The 16,135-nt window shown below is 38.3% G+C and overlaps 1 protein-coding gene across 1 annotated transcript in view; it reads right to left on the bottom strand.

Moving 5' to 3' along the window:
• Nucleotides 1-15,922, bottom strand: part of CATSPERB (cation channel sperm associated auxiliary subunit beta) — an 81,800-nt gene extending 65,878 nt beyond the window's left edge. The window contains exons 1-6 of the mRNA XM_036251406.1: nt 15,863-15,922; nt 15,398-15,457; nt 11,896-11,977; nt 6,012-6,100; nt 3,997-4,137; nt 827-887 (exon numbers count right to left, since the gene is read on the bottom strand). Coding sequence (XP_036107299.1) covers nt 827-887; nt 3,997-4,137; nt 6,012-6,100; nt 11,896-11,977; nt 15,398-15,457; nt 15,863-15,922 — 493 coding nt within the window. The remainder of the gene's footprint in view (nt 1-826; nt 888-3,996; nt 4,138-6,011; nt 6,101-11,895; nt 11,978-15,397; nt 15,458-15,862) is intronic.
• Nucleotides 15,923-16,135: the final 213 nt, after the last annotated feature.

Genomic DNA, 16,135 nt, shown 5'->3' with positions numbered 1-16,135 from the left:
ATGAAAAATACAATCCATAGACTGGCAGAAAATATTTGCAAATCATATACCTGACAAGGGACTTGTATCTAGAATATATAATAAACTTGAAAAAAATTTGAATAGGTAATTCACCAAATGGCAAATAAGTACAAAAGCTAGGCTGCCACATAACATTAACAGCAGATTCCACAGTAAAATAACAGATTACATATTACAGCTTATAACATTTTAAGGTTAATGTTTCAGTTTCAGTAAAATTATTTGGTACACAAGTTCCTCAATACTCTAATTTTCAAGTTCTAAAAAGTAGCCCTGGCCAGTTTGGCTCAGCGGTTAGAGCGTCAGCCTGCGGTCCGGAGAGACCCGGGTTCGGTTCCCGCTAAGGGCACGTACTTTGGTTGCAGTTTGTCCCCGGCCCTGGTTGGTCGTGTGGGTGGCAGCCACTCGATGTGTCCCTTTCACATCGATGTTTCTCTCTCTCTCTCTCCCTTCCTCTCTCTCCCTCCCACCCTATCTGTACAAAAAATGGAGAAATATCCTCGGGTGAGGATAAAAAAATAAAAATAAAAAATAAAAAAATAAAAAGTAAGTTTACTTTAAATAAAGAATAATATAAATGTTATATATGTCAGAACAACTGTAAAATATTTGTCAGATAAAATACAGAAACCTCAATTAAATTTAAAGTTTAGATTAACTGCAAATAATTTTTAGTATGACCCAAATACTGCATGAGACATTTACATGGGATAGCAAATAATTTTATAATATAATAAATATTTATATTTGTTAAACTTGGCAATCCAGACCCATGACTAAAATAATTACTTCAGATCACTCTTACCTGTGTTTTTTGTAATGTTTTCTCTGGGAATAACAATCAACCAGTAAACTCGATCACTGAACTTAAATAAAAAAGACATCAGAAAACAGTGTTTTACAATGTTAATAGCAACACTTACTTTGGCATATTAGACCCTATCATTTAAAAACAAAAATAAAACAAAAACATCCAATGCATATACCCTTTACCCAGTAATTTTATTCTTAGGAATTAATACTACATTACACTCATATATGTGTGTGAAATAAAATGTGTTTAAGAATATTCTTCATCATTATTTGTAATAATAGAAGAATGGAAATAGCTAAATTTTTCATAAGTTATGTATAATATTATAACCACAAAGTGGAATATCATACAGCCAAGCTCAGGTAGCACAAAGCTAAGGCATTGCGACCTTGATGTGTCAGAGGACAGAGCTTGGTGTTGACAGAGAATTTGGGAATTTAAGAGGAAAATTCCAGGAGCAAAAGAATTGCATGTGTGATCTAAAAGTTGAATATAAACTCTTCTCAAATCCTTGGGCAACACACGTGCAGATAAGACTCATAGAAGGCTATGTTAAAAAAAAAAAAAAATAGACCAGTGGAAGCTAAAGGAACTCACAGAGATATTAGCAGCTGAAACCATAGGAAAAATAGTTTGCAGTTTGTACCAAGGCAAATGATAGCCTTTTAGAGCACCACCAACAAAAACAACAGCAAATTCTCATAAGAACAACAGAATCCAGAGTTGCTATAGCTCATTACTTACAATGTCCAGTTTCCAACCAACAATGACAAGACATGAAAAGAAACAGGAATGCACAACTGATATTCAAAGGAAAAGGGAGACAATCAACTGATTCAGAGGGAGTCCAGGAAGCAAATGAAGACTTCAAAGCAGCTATGACAAGTATGTACATATATTTAAGAAAAATGTCCTACTGAAGGAATGGATAGGGAATCCTAGGACATAAATAAAAAATGTAGTAATAAAACCAAATGGAAAAAAAATAGGCTGAAAATTAAAATAACTGGAAAATATATTTACTAGATAAGTTCAATAACAGATTAGAGAGATGGCAAAAGAAAGAATATGTGAATTTAGAAATATAGCAATAGAAATAATCCAATCTGGAAAAAGAAGAAATGATAAAATTGAAATGAACAGAGACTTAGAAATCTGTGGGACAATATCACAAGTTCTAAAATGTGTATAATTAGAGTCCAAGGAGGAAAAGAGACAGAGAAAGAGGAAGACCATTTGTGGGGAGAAATAGTGAATGAAGACTTTATAAATTTGGTAAATTTATAATCCAACAAGCCCAGAGAAACCCAATTAGGATAATCTAAACAGATAATCTTTTTAAAAAAAATCTTTATTGTTGAAAGTATTTATCACAGATGTCCCTTCTTCCCCCCCCTCCCCAATTGACACCCTCCTTCCTGCTCCTGCATCCCCCTCCTGCCTTCACCACACTGTTGTCTGTGTCCATTGGTTATACATATATGCGTGTAAATTCTTTGATTTAGCTTTTCCTGCACAACACCCCCCTCCCCCTGAGGTTTGTCAGTCTGTTCCCTACTTCTGTGGAAAGAGACAATCTTAAAAACATCCAGAGAAAAATGACACATTATATATAGGGAAAAATAATAAAATTAACAGCTGGCTTCTCATTTAGAAACAATAGTGTCAGGTGACATACTTAAAATTCAGTGTGACATATTCAAAATGCTGAAAGGAAACAAGGTAAACCAGAAATTCTATATCTGACAAAATTATTATTCTAGAATTAAGCCGACCACTAAAAAACTATTAGAATTTATAAATGAGTACAGCAAGGTTGCAGTATACAAGATCAACATACAAGAATTAATTGTATTTAATATACATTTGCAAAAAACAATCTGGAACTGAGATTAAGAAACCAATTCCCTTTACAATAACATCAAAAACAATAAAATATTAGGGGTATATTTAACAAAAGAAGTACACCACTTAGACTCTGAAAATTACAAAACACTGTTGCAAGAAATTAAAGAAAATCTAAATAAATAGAAAGTATTCTATAGTCATGGTTTGGAAGACTTAATAATATTAAAATGGCAATATTCCCAAATTGATGTACACATACAACACAATCTTTATCAGAATTTCCGCTGGTTTCTATGTAAAAATTGACAAGCGTATCCTAAAATTCATATGAAGACTAGCGAAATTCATATGAAGACCAGTGAAATTCATATGAAGACTAGTGAAATTCATATGAAGACTAGTGAAATTCATATGAAGACTAGCAAAATTCATATGAAGACCAGTGAAAACAATCTTGCAAAAGAACAAGCTGTAGGACTCATTCTTCTGATTTCAAAACTCACCACAGAGCAACAGTATCAAGGTAACATAGTCCTGGCTTAAATACAGATGTATAGAGCAATGCAGTATAATTGAGAATCCAGAAATAAACCCTTATATTTACAGTCAATTGATTTTCAGCAAAGGTGCCAAAACAATTCAGTAGAAAAAGAATAATAGTATTTTCAAAAATGGTGCTAGGTCTGTTGGCTATACACATGCAAAAGGATGATGGGGACCCTGACCTCACACTACACACACAAAAAATGAGCTCAAAATGAATCAATAACCTAAATGTAAAAGGTGAAACTAGGAACTTTTCAGAAGAAAACACAGGGGTTGCACACTCCATGAATATACTAAAAATAATTTAATTGTACACTTTAAGTGGTGAATATTTATATATGTCTTAATAAAGTCGTTATCAAGAAAAAAAATGAAGGTGAAATAAAGACATTTTCAAGGGGAAAAAAAATCCCAGAGAATGGTTGCCCTCAGACCTGCACAGTAAGAAATGCTAAAAGAACTTCTTCAAGCTAAAAGGATGTGACACTGGATGGCAATATATAGCTACAGAAAAGAATGAAGAGCAGTGGAAATAGTAAACATGTAGGCAAATAGTAAACAACCATATGTATTTTTTCTTTTCTTCTCTTAATTTCTTTTAAAAAAATACACGACTATTTAAAGCAAAAAGTATAACACTGTATTGTTGAGTTTAAAACATATATATGTAATATTACTGGACTAGCTATTTTTAAAAAACACATCATACAAAGAAGAGCATGCTTCCTGTTAATAACCTATTACAGAATAAAATGAAATGTAATTACCAAAGTTAAATTGAAGTGGAAGATGCCGGTATATGTACTGTTTATGATTCCCAAGCTGGGAGCAAGTCCTCTGGAGGTGAACACATTTAGAAATTCCTTTGAAGTAAACTCGCTGTCAGATTGAAAAAAACACCGGATTTTCTTTGGGAAGGAGGGAAAACAAACAAACAAGTAATGGCAATTCAATGGAGAAAGGTAAATTACATTAATTTAAAAGTGAGAAGAAATCTATGAAAAGTAGATGCTGCTAAAGACTGATATTTTTAGCAATTCTTGTGTCTAAGAAAAGAGTCTGTTTTGAAAAATATACTTTCAGAACTCGGTAACCTATTATGCTAGTGTCACAAGAGGTTTTATTAATCCTTATGCTAATCCACTCTGTCAGAGAAATGATCATAAAATTATTACCCCTAATAAACATAGAATCAAAGCCATATGCTATCACATGTAGAAACCCCTATTTTACTAAAATCATTATATTGTGTCTAAATAAAAAAGAAGCAAACATATAAAGCAAAACTCAATTTACTGCATTTTATGGGATATTTTCCAGTTGTAAGAAGGCATAAGAAACTGTAGCAATCACAAATGGTGATGGATACTAAGACGAGGATCAGAGAGTTTAAGTACACTGCCCCAGGGCACACGAACATTCCGGAAAGACCCAGGCTCACCCAGCTCTGCAGGTCTCTCTTCCTCTAAAGCCTTCTTTCCCCATCATACATAATCACAAATAGGAAAGGCATTTTTTTTATTCAAAGGGCATGCGCTTCACAATAATTGTAAAAACGAACAAACAAACAAATAAATGATTGGTGTATCAATAAGGGACTGGGAACTAAGTCAAAGCAGACTTTGGGCTAAATGTATCTGTCTTTGTGGGGCGTTTTTCTTTGTCTTATAATTATCATAGATTTTTAAACAAAATGTGCATTATTTATTAACTTATGCTTTTGTTAGCATCTGTTGTATGGATATTTTGTTGTTGTTGATAATCCTCACCCGAGGACATTTTCCCATTGATTTTTAGAGAGAGTGGAAGGGAGGGAAGGAGGCAGACAGAAACATTGGTGTGAGAGAGACATGGATTGGTTGCCTGCCTCCATGTGACCCCAACTGGGGCCACCACCGCGACTGGGGCTGAGGATCAAACCTGCTACCCAGGTACGTGCCCTTGACTGGGAATTGAACCCCTGACCCTTCAGTCCATGGGCCCATGCTAACCACTGAGCCAAACCAGCCAGGGCTGCATGGCTATCTTAATTGTATGTTTTATTTTACTTTGGTTGTGTGTATTAAATCTTCTATTATTTGAGTCAAAGGGATTAAATCATCCTTTATCCAAAACGACAATTGCAATATAGTACTTGTTATGAAAAGGGGAGGTTATTTCTCAACGTCAGTGAGATACCTATCTTTGTTTACCAGGCTAAATCTGTCAAGCTTCAAAAGTACAAATCACATCCATAAAAAAATGAACATCATTACTGCTGATCTTTTAAGAAAGGGAAGAAGGAGGCATTAAAAAAAAAGCAAACCACCCAGGGAATTCAATGGCTAAATGAAATATTTTACATAATCCAAGTGGAATAGATTAGAAAGAATTACTATTTAGCCCTGGCAGGTTTGGCTCAGCGGTTAGAGCGTCGGCCTGCAGTCCTGAGAGACCCGGGTTCGGTTCCCGCTAAGGGCATGTACCTCGGTTGCAGTTTGTCCCCGGCCCTGGTCGGTTGTGTGGGTGGCAGCCACTCGATGTGTTCCTTTCACATCGATGTTTCTCTCTCTCTCTCTGTTCCTCTCTCTCCCTCCCACTCTACCTGAACAAAAAATGGAAAAATGTCCTCGGGTGAGGATAAAAAAAAAAAAAAAGAAAAAAAGAATTACTATTTATATGGAATTTTACCTCCCCAAGTCTGAAACAGTAGAAGGTATTAGAAGAATTCAGTGCTGCTGGTTTGAGACATGGAGTTAAAAGGAACGTGAAAGGTTGCAACATGCAGTTGTGTGGACCTTACCAAGTCATCTGAGAAAAGATACAACTTGATTATTTCATTCTTTTTGGGGAAACCTTGGCTAGCACAAGCAAAGTGTCTCTCCATATCCCCTATACAATATAAAAAAATATATCGTAGGTTACTGATAGAAAAACTTCCATTAAAAATCATATTCGCAAACTGACAAAATATTTAAAAATTAATAATTATTATAATTGTATGCTTTAAATTCATATACCTCTAGATAAAATTCAAATGTTCTACCATTTTTCATTTTAAAGATACAAAATTAGGACAGTAAAAAGGAAGCTTTGACTGAACACTAAAATGAAATCTACCACATAGTAGGCCACAGTGCAAATTGTTCAGAGATGATAAAAAAACAGTCCTTGACTCTTATACTTTTCAACCTTGGTAAGCCTATAGAAGGGACTTCTATAGAAGGGACAGGAGTTAGAGATTGAAAGACAACTTATGTTTCAATAGAGAGCTATTAGTATGAAGGTGACTCGTCTCCCACAAAGGGGAGTGAGTGGGAGAAAGAGCCGTTTCTCCTTATCTGGATCAAAAGTAAATTTCTTGATCACAGCATAGAGTTGAATCAGGTGGGTTTTTATCCATAGTGCCAATTTCTGTCTTTTGATTGAAGAATTTAATTCACTTACATTTGAAATAATTACTGACAGAGAGACTTTAGTCATTTTGCTATTAGTTTTCCAGATGCCTTATAACATTTTACCCTCATTTCCTGCATTACTGTCTTCTTTTATAGTGAGTTGATTTTCTTCTAGTGAACCATTTAAATTCCTTTCTAATTTCCTTTGTATATGTTCTATAGCTATTTTCTTTGTGGTTTCCATGGGGATTACATTTAATATCCTGAAGGTAAACACTCTAATTTGAAGACATAGCAGCTTAGCGCCAATACCATACAACTACTCCTTTCTAGTTCCATCCACTTCTTTCAGTTGCTGATGTCACAAAATTACATCTTTATACATTGTGTGCCCCAAAACATAAACCAATAGTTTTTTTAATGCATTTATCTCTTAAATTATGTAGAAAACAAGATCTAGAGTTACAAACCAAACTTACAATAATACTAGATTTACACTAATAATTTAAAAAACAACATATTTCTTTCTTTTTTTTTTTAATCCTCACCTGAGGACATTTTTGCATTCATCCTCAGATAGAGCGGGAGGGAGGGAGGAAGAGAGAGAGAGAAACATCGATGTGAGAGAGACACATCGAGTGGCTGCCACCCACACAACCCCAACGAGGGCCGGGGACAAACTGCAATCGAGGTATGTGTTCTTAGTGGGAACTGAACCCGGGTCTCTCTAGTCTGCGGGCCAAGGCTCTAACCACTGAGCAACCGGCTAGGGCAACAACATATTTCTCAAATCATGTAAAAAATGGAGCTATAATGCATTGTTATAATAACGCTAGCTTTTATGATTTCCCATGTATTTACCTTTATTGAGATCTTTATTTTTCTATATGCCTTCAAGTTACTGTCTAGTGTCCTAACATTTCACTCTGTAGGATGCCCTTGAGAATTTCTTGCAGGGCAAATCCCTTAGCTTTTGTTTATCTGAGAATGTCTTTATTTCTCCCTTATTTGTGAAGAGCAGTTATCCCAGATATAAAACTCTTGGTTGACAAGTTTTCTTTTTTAGCATTCTGAATATATTGGTCCACTGCCTTCTGGTTTCCAAAGTTTCTGATGAGAAATTTACTACTATCTTATTGAGAAGCCTTTGTATTTAATTATTGGTTCTCTCTTGCTTCTTTCAAGAGTCTCTATCTTTGGTGAATATCTGTGAGTTCATCTTCCTTGGAGTTTGTTGAGTTCCTGAATATTTACAGTCACTCCTTTTGTCAAATTTGGGAAGTTTACAGCAATTTTATCTTTAAATATTCTCTCTGCCCCTTTCTCTCTCTCCTATCCTTCTGCTGTTCCCACAATGTGTATGTTGGTCCCTTTGATGGTGTTCTACATGTCCCTTACTCTTTTGGCTTTCCTTCAATCCTTTTTCATTCTGTTTCTCAACCTCAGTAATTTCCTTTGTCCTATCTTCAAATTCACTGATTCCTTATTCTACACGATCAAATCTGTCTTTGAATCTCTTTAGTGATTTTTTATTTCAGTTATTGTACTTTTTAGCTCCTGTGTTTCTTTATAGGTTTTATATATCATTATTAATATTTGTATTTTGTTCATACGTTGCTTTGTTAACTTTCTCCACATCTTTCATTAGTTTCTTTGAACATCTTTAAGGTGGTTACTTTAAAGTCATTGTCTAGTAGATCTGCTATCCGATCTTTTTCAGGGAAAGTTTCAGTTGACTTTTTTTCCCCTTTTGAATGAGCCATGTGTTCCTGTTTCTTTGTATACCTTGTGATTTTTGTTGTTGTTTTTGTTGAAAACTAAACATTTGAATCTAATAATGTGGTTATTCTAGAAATCAGATTCTCCCCATTCCCCAGGGTTTGCTTTTTTAATGATCTATTTATTGATAGCGTTTATATTGTTTTTGTAGGCTGTCTCTGAATATAGGATCAGCCTGAGGTGTAAACTTAAGGTCTTCTCAGGTCTTTTCTCATCCAGCATGTTTCCCTGGGCATGTGCAGTGACCTTCTAATTTGCCTCCATATATCCAGTTGTTTTTAATGTTCTCGTCCTTAATGTCTGACTCCCAGAACGGGGAAAAAGTGAAAAATAGAGGAGGGTGGGAAAAGGATGCTGGCCCTTTAAGTTCCCTGAAAATCATTTCAGCAGAGTGAGAGGTTCTGGCAACGACAGGGGCAGGGTGGTGGTGGCGGCAGTCGTAGCAGCTGACAACATAGCTGCCTACCTCTTTGTCTGCACCTCTCTGATCAGAAGCAGCAATCAGAGCACATAATCCCAATGTTTGAAAGACAATTGTTTTTGCCCACCCTGGCTTCTGCAAGCTGTATGCAACTGCTCCAGAAACATGGGCACAGCTGCCTACCATGGGCGTAAGGGTGGAGGTTGGGTAGCTGCTACTGTGATGAGTTAATAATGACTAAAATTAACTACAATTTACTGTCCAAGCCTTCCCCTGGAAGTAACAAGCCTTCAGTAGATTTCAGGGTTCCAAAACAGTTACATCACACAGAATCTGCTTGTGCAATTATTATCTAGGTGGGGCGATAGATTCCTGGTGCTTCCTACTCTGCTATCTTTCCAGAATCCTCTATTCCCTCTCCTTATCTTGAGTCTGAGAAAAGAGATTTTGATGGGATCACACAACAACATAACATGTATTCCTTTAATTATGGGTATAAATTCAGACTCCTGCTCGGAAAAAGACATGAGATTATTTAGTGGAGAAGATGGGATATGGTTTTATGGGAAGGAGGTGGCTATGTTGGGAGCCCATAACCCACATTTTCTGGGGCAAAAGATACCTGAATGCTTCCCGTGGGCCACTTGTGAGAAATAACTAGCACTGGGTCATCTAGGGTCCTGTCTTCCAAGGTCTCTCTAAGTGGCAACTGGGTCTTAATAGGAAGAACTTGAAGGTGCAGCTGGATTTTTAGGAGCAGGCAAAGGAGTCAATGACCAGTCCAAATAGAAAAGCCTTAGCCCTCGTCAGAACTGTAGATAAAACATTCCCAGTAGTTTAATGAAAGGACAGGAACTCTGAGCGACTTGGGAAAGTGCCCAGAGGTTGAGGGTCAACGTTATGTATCTGCTGGATCCAGAGAAGGCTAATGTCAGAGGGTCACCTTAGAATCTGTTAGGTAAAAACTGCCACTCTACCTTCTCCCTCGCTGCCTACACCCCTGCAGCAGCAAGGGTCAAAACTCCAAGTTAGCAAGTTGGTGGGAAGGAACCTAAACTCCAGGTGGAGGAAAGGGAAAGAGACATTCACTCTTCTCCCCTAATTACAGGCTTCTACCTAAACAAATCCAATCAGGAGAAAGGGAAGAAGCTTCCATTATAAAACAAGGGTCCAGTTATGATTGTTACAAGAGCATAGGTATTTTAATTATAATGCAAAGCTGTGTTTTATAGTTTGAAATCTATGGGAAACTGTTCAAATCACCTCATCGTAACAAAAACAAAACAAAACAAAACAAAACAAAAAATCAAGGGGCCTGTACAAGTATTAATCCAAGGACAGAGGAGGAAGTGAAAGTAAGTTTCCTTTATGATTGCTCGTTACTCATTGTACAATGTAACAGTTTCATTGCTACTCTGCAAATCCTAGAAGAAAACATATCAATGCGAGCATCACAGATATGGCTGAAAGTACATTTCGAGGCTACAATGTTAAACAGTGTTCAAAGTCACCCCATATGTTTACTTTGCCCACACGGGACAATGCTGCCAGGTCTGTTTTTAAAGCTTTAACGTGACTCTAAAGTCCAATCACTTCTCTGCTTATAAAATCTTTACTGAGCCCTGGCCAGTGTGGCTCACCGTTTACAGCATCAGCCGGCAACCCTAAGGGTCATGGGTTTGATTCCCAGTCAAGCGCATGTACCTGGGTTGCAGGTTCAGTCCTCAGCCCCAGTAGGGGCACATGTGAGAGGCAACCAATCTATGTGTCTCTGTCTCTCTCTCTCTCCTTCCCTTCCACTCTCTTTAAAAAAAAAATCAATGGAAAAATATCCTCAGGTGAGGATTAGCAACAACAGTAAAGTGTTTACGGACACTTCATTGTCTAATGAATAAACTCCTTAAAGGAAGAGTAACATACTTCGAGCCAGACCCTGGGTTTACATGTCATCTTCTGCCATATGTATTATTGTCTCCTCTTTAAAGAATATCAAACCGACATGGGAAGATTAAGCTATAGCTCAAAGGTTGCCCAACTCACAACAGTAGGTCAGAGTGGAACCAAGATGTTGCTTTGTCAAGGGCCATTCTCTCTTTATCCTGTTAGACAATGTTAAATGACCAATTCCCTCTTTCAAACCCTGCTGCTCACGACCTACATTCTAGCACTCCAGAAGTGGGGCTCTCTCTATTTCCATTCTCTCCCTCAGATTTTACCACATTTTAAGATCTTGTTCAAATAGTATTTTTTATTTGATTCTTTTTTTTTTAGAGAGAAAGAGGAAGGGAGAGATAGAAACACTGATGCAAGAGAAACATCGATCGGCTGCCTCCTGCACGCCCCCTACTGGGGATCGAGCCCACAACCTGGGCATGTGCCCTGACTGGGAATTGAACTGGGACCTCTCAGTCCATGGGATGATGCTCAATCCACTGAGCCACACTGGCCGGGCTCAAATGGTAGTTTTGATTCACCTTTGGGAATCTGTAGATGCAGGGTGTGGGGCCAACTGCATGCATTCTTCTAAACCATTTCATAGAAGGGACTTGAGCATCTGCAAATTTTGGTATCCATGAACCAATTCCCTGCAAATATCGAGGGATCTTGTAGTTAAATTTGGCGGGGAGTCAAAAGTTATGCACAGATTTTCAACTGCACATGGGGTCAGCGCCCCTAATGGCCACATTGTTCAAAGTTCACTGTATTTCAGAAATTTTTTTCAATCTTAACCTACTACCCTTATAATTCAGTTTTTAATTTATGCTACAAGCAACTATTCATGGAGGGAAAATATAAAAGATCTATTCAAGTAAAGCTTTGCAAATATAAATTCCTTAAATTTTAAAGAGTATGACTTCTAAGTAATGAGATACTATAACAAAATAAAAGTCTTTATGTACACAACATAACAATAGATGTAGTGATACTGGAAAGCTCTGAACCAGAGTATAATGGATAATACCTCAGAACCCTGGAAGATATGCTAATGAAGAAGTACTGAAAGAAAAACATTTTAACTGTTAGCGAGGAAGGGAAATAAAGGAGAACTCCTGATAAGAAAACAGAGAGTATGAGAGTCTAAAACTTACCTTTATTATTATATATGATTCCCAATGAAAAATCAAACATGTTCAAAAGTAAAACTATAACATAGAAAAGTAGCAATGCCATCTGTTGGAAGAAATAAAAATGATCTCCATTTGGTAACTTTGAACATATTTTTGAGTTCCTTTGCTATAAACAACCATAGTTAAGAAACATCTCTTCCCTTAAGTTAGAAATATTTCTCATTAAGTGACAAAAGTAGATAACGTAATAGTTGACTAAGCTCTACATTTACTTCCTAACAGGTATTAAAGATATTTTACAAATATAATGATTGCAGACTGAAGAGGTATGGCACCGGTTTGTCTTCAATGCAGACAACTTCTGGAGAGGGGTGATCAAGTCTATAGCTGTGTAAAAACAGAACCCAACTTAATCAGGACTGAGGACAGTATAGCTATACCTTAATCCGAGATTCTGACTGCAGTGTGTGTAGGACAGACTATCCACGGGGATCCCGAACACCCCTGCACCTTCTGGCTGTGTGCCAAAATGCAAGGCCTTGACTGCTCTTTACCCAGCCTTTTCTGAGTTGTGTTTGTAGTGAGAAGTCTTGAGGGATGAGGTTGTCTTGCCTAGATAAGAGCAGGTTGGTTTCCATGGCGAATCTCCCAAGTCCAGTGTTCCTCTCCTGTAATGCACCCACTGTGTGTGTAAGCACCTGTTACGGGCTGAATTGTGCCCCTTCAAAAATTCATACTGCAGTCCTAAACCCCAGTCCCTGAGAATGTGGTTGTACTGGGTGAAAAGGTCGTTCTAGACATGATTCAGTTAAAATGAGGTCATTAGGGTGGTCCCTAATCCAACAGGACTGGTGTTTTTATAAGGGGAAATTTGGAAACGTACTCAGACACCGGGAAGACAATGTGAAGACACAGAGGGAGAGGGGAGCATTTACAAGCCAAGGAGAGCAGCCCAGACAGCCCGGCCCCCAGGGCCCCCAGAAGGAACCAACCCTGCCAACACCTCGATCTCAGGCTGGGAGCCTGCCGGACTGTGAGATCATAGATTTCTGGTGTTGAAGCCCACCTAGTCTGTGGTATTCTTCTCAGGAGCCCTGGTAAATTAATGCAGCATCCATAATATATATCTACTCCACGGGCCTCAGGGTGTGGGGAACGGGAGTGAGCATCATGCCGGTCCCTGGCCACTGCTTTTGCTGTGAGTGATGAAGACCTTGTCTCTGATGGAGGCGTCTTCCTGGGCCAGCATCCGAGAAACAGTAACAAACTGACTTCACCAGCCACAGGGAGAGTGAAATCCAGATTGCGTGCGGCTCCTGACCGCGCTGAGCAAATTCAGTTCGACTGATGTTTTCTCCTCCCTCCAAAGTGACGTGCTTGATTCATTTAACTGACAAAGCTCAAACATTTGTTGGATTTTTAAATTCACCACCCTTATCACATAGGGGAGAATTCTTTTAAAGTGCATTTGTTTAGACATCTGAGAAAATTTATTTTCACGAGGTAAGAGGAAATAAATGGTTCGTCAGAATTGTATCAGCATGGCGCTATGCTTAATTATATTTTGAGTGTAAGAATTAATTTAACATTAAATGAAGAGGTTACTACAGTCAAACTTTGAAAGTAATGCCCTTACCAGGAAAATCTCGTATTATTGTGCTAAGCATTCAGTTCAGTGATACCATACCATCAAAACCTGCCAGGACTCTGCCCACCGGGAAAACGGACTGAAATGTATTATGTTCCAGGGCCCCGGTGTGGATGACCTGTGACCTGTCATTAAGTTGTCTTCAAAGCTGTTCCACTTCAGTGCTCTGAAACCAGAGATCTCTGAAACACAGCTTTGCATGAATTTGGTGGTACCTATCTTTGCCCAAAGAACAAAAAACTTACTTTGAAAAGTTTTTTAATGCTTTCATTAAAGAAAGGAACCCCGAGAGGATGTAACTTAAGGGAGAGACGACTGAGGAGCAATTTTTGGGCTCCTTATGGCTTTTTTACCAGCTTCATGTCCCCTTATTCTAGCAATTCATCATATACATACTTACATACATATATATAATTTAGAGATGGAATGTACTTTAGAATTGATATATGAGGCATAAAATAACATGTTCAAAATATGTTATAGCTAGCGACAAAGTTGGCTTAGAACCAATGTCTCCAGTTCAGTAGATCTAGTCAGCATACAAAGATGCCACAAAATTAAAAAAAATTTTAAGTGAAGATATAAAGTACATGATTAGATTTGAACTCTCACCCAAACCACTAAATTCATCCCCCATAATTTTGCTCAATACATACACTAATCTCATTCTTTGATATTACAGATTTTCTCAGTTTGGTACTATCTTCTTTCTTTTTCTTTTTAAATATAATCCTCACCCGGGGACATTTTTGCATTTATCTTCAGATAGAGTGGGAGGGAGAGAGGGAAGAAAGGAGAGAGAGAAATATCAACATGAGAGAGACACATCGAGTGGTTGCCACCCACACGACCCTAACAGGGGCTGGTAACCAACTGCAGCCGAGGTACGTGCCCTTAGAGGGAACCGAACCCGGGTCTCTCCGGTCTGTGGGCCGATGCTCTAACCGCTCAGCCAAACCAGCCAGGGTGGTACCATCTCCTTTCAATAATCATCTCATGGTAGAGAAAAGGCACAGAGGTTGGTCTCAACGAGCTCTGCCCAGTGAGATGCTTGGTCTTTGGAAGGTCACTTAACTTCTACAAGCTCATTTCCTTCCTTCCTTCCTTCCTTCCTTCCTTCCTTCCTTCCTTCCTTCCTTCCTTCCTTCCTTCCTTCCTTCCTTCCTTCCTTTTTTACAAGCTCATTTTCTATTCAGTAAAATAGGGTAACACTTCACAGGCTTATTGGGAGAATTAAATGAATAATATATTTAAAACATCTAATAGCTACTTTATACTGAATAAGCACTTAATAAATACTAGTTTGGAATCTCTTTTTCCCATCACACGCCCCTCCTCCCCTCTTAGCAGTTAAATTATGCCTCCATTATCATTCCCATTTTATTATTATGAGTTTTACATAATTGTCAGATATGAGTCACATATCTGGGCATTTTTTCTTCTCTGGCAACAAGTAAATATTGGGAAAGGCCCCCAAAGAAGAAACCTACTCCTCCACCACCTGGTTCATTTGCAGTTACTCCATTATCGCGGAATAGTTATACTCTGTAAATTAGCACTGCAGTGGGTCCTTATTTCTTACTGTAATTCCCTCCTCATGGGATGCCCGACTGGTTGCGCTTTTATATTTTGTCCCAAGCTTTCCTCAACATAGGCTGAGAAAGAATACCCGAAATCAGGAGCTGAGCTTTCGGTTTACCGGTTTAGTAGTTCACTTAACTTTGGTAACAGCCAATCAGCTGCTACCCAGTACAGAAGCTGCTCAGAAAATCTAAAGGACAGGCAGTTGGAATTTCCAACTAACTGCCTCTTTCAGAGGCCCAAAGGTCATTTTCTTGAAAAAATGTACAAGAAGTGGAGTTGCTCAGAACCTACCGTCTTTAATACAACATCCAGTTCAAAAGTCTGAGACATCGTCACGGGAGTATTGAATGCCTAAAGAAACAGAACCGTTTCAAGATCATGCCAACTACGTACAATGAGATTTAAGAGAAGACACTCTGTCAGGGAGAGCTTCATAACTGGGCCTTGTAGGACGAGTGGGGCTTAAATAGAGAAGACCTTAATGATAGAGTAAACGAGATAAACAAACACACCAAGCACGAAGATAGGAATGAGCTGGGTATGCATAGGAATCAGTAAGGCCAATGAAATGCTCATCTGTTCCCCAGATTCATCATGTGGACATCCACTGTGGGGCTGATTATGTCCACTCAGGCTGCCTATGCCTAGTGAGCCAAGACTAAACCTTTGTAACTCACGCAGTTCCCAGACCAGTCATGAATGGTCACAGAGGCTAACAGATAATTGTTTAGATGATGATAATAAAACCTGTTTCACCCTCATGTTCTCCTTCAGAAGTCCCTTCACGCGGCCACGTAGAACCTGCTTTACACTCATGTCGTGAAAGATTGCTGGGTCTGGGTTTCACCTATTCCTGGAAGAGCCTGTGGAAGAAGTACCTTCCGCTCACCTTTCCTGGTGACCTTGACCTAAAGAAGAAAGTTATTCCTCAATCTGAACTAACGTGACGAACTCAACAAAATCTCTCTCCTACTAAAGGCTCATTTCCCAGAAACCTGGGCTCTCTCTTTCGATGCCGGCTTCCCACTA

This window comes from Molossus molossus, unplaced genomic scaffold (assembly GCF_014108415.1).
Source record: "Molossus molossus isolate mMolMol1 unplaced genomic scaffold, mMolMol1.p scaffold_m16_p_1, whole genome shotgun sequence".
Classification (NCBI taxonomy): domain Eukaryota; kingdom Metazoa; phylum Chordata; class Mammalia; order Chiroptera; family Molossidae; genus Molossus; species Molossus molossus.
The sequence above is the reverse complement of the archived record's forward strand: the minus strand, read 5'-3'. Positions and strand labels throughout refer to the sequence as shown.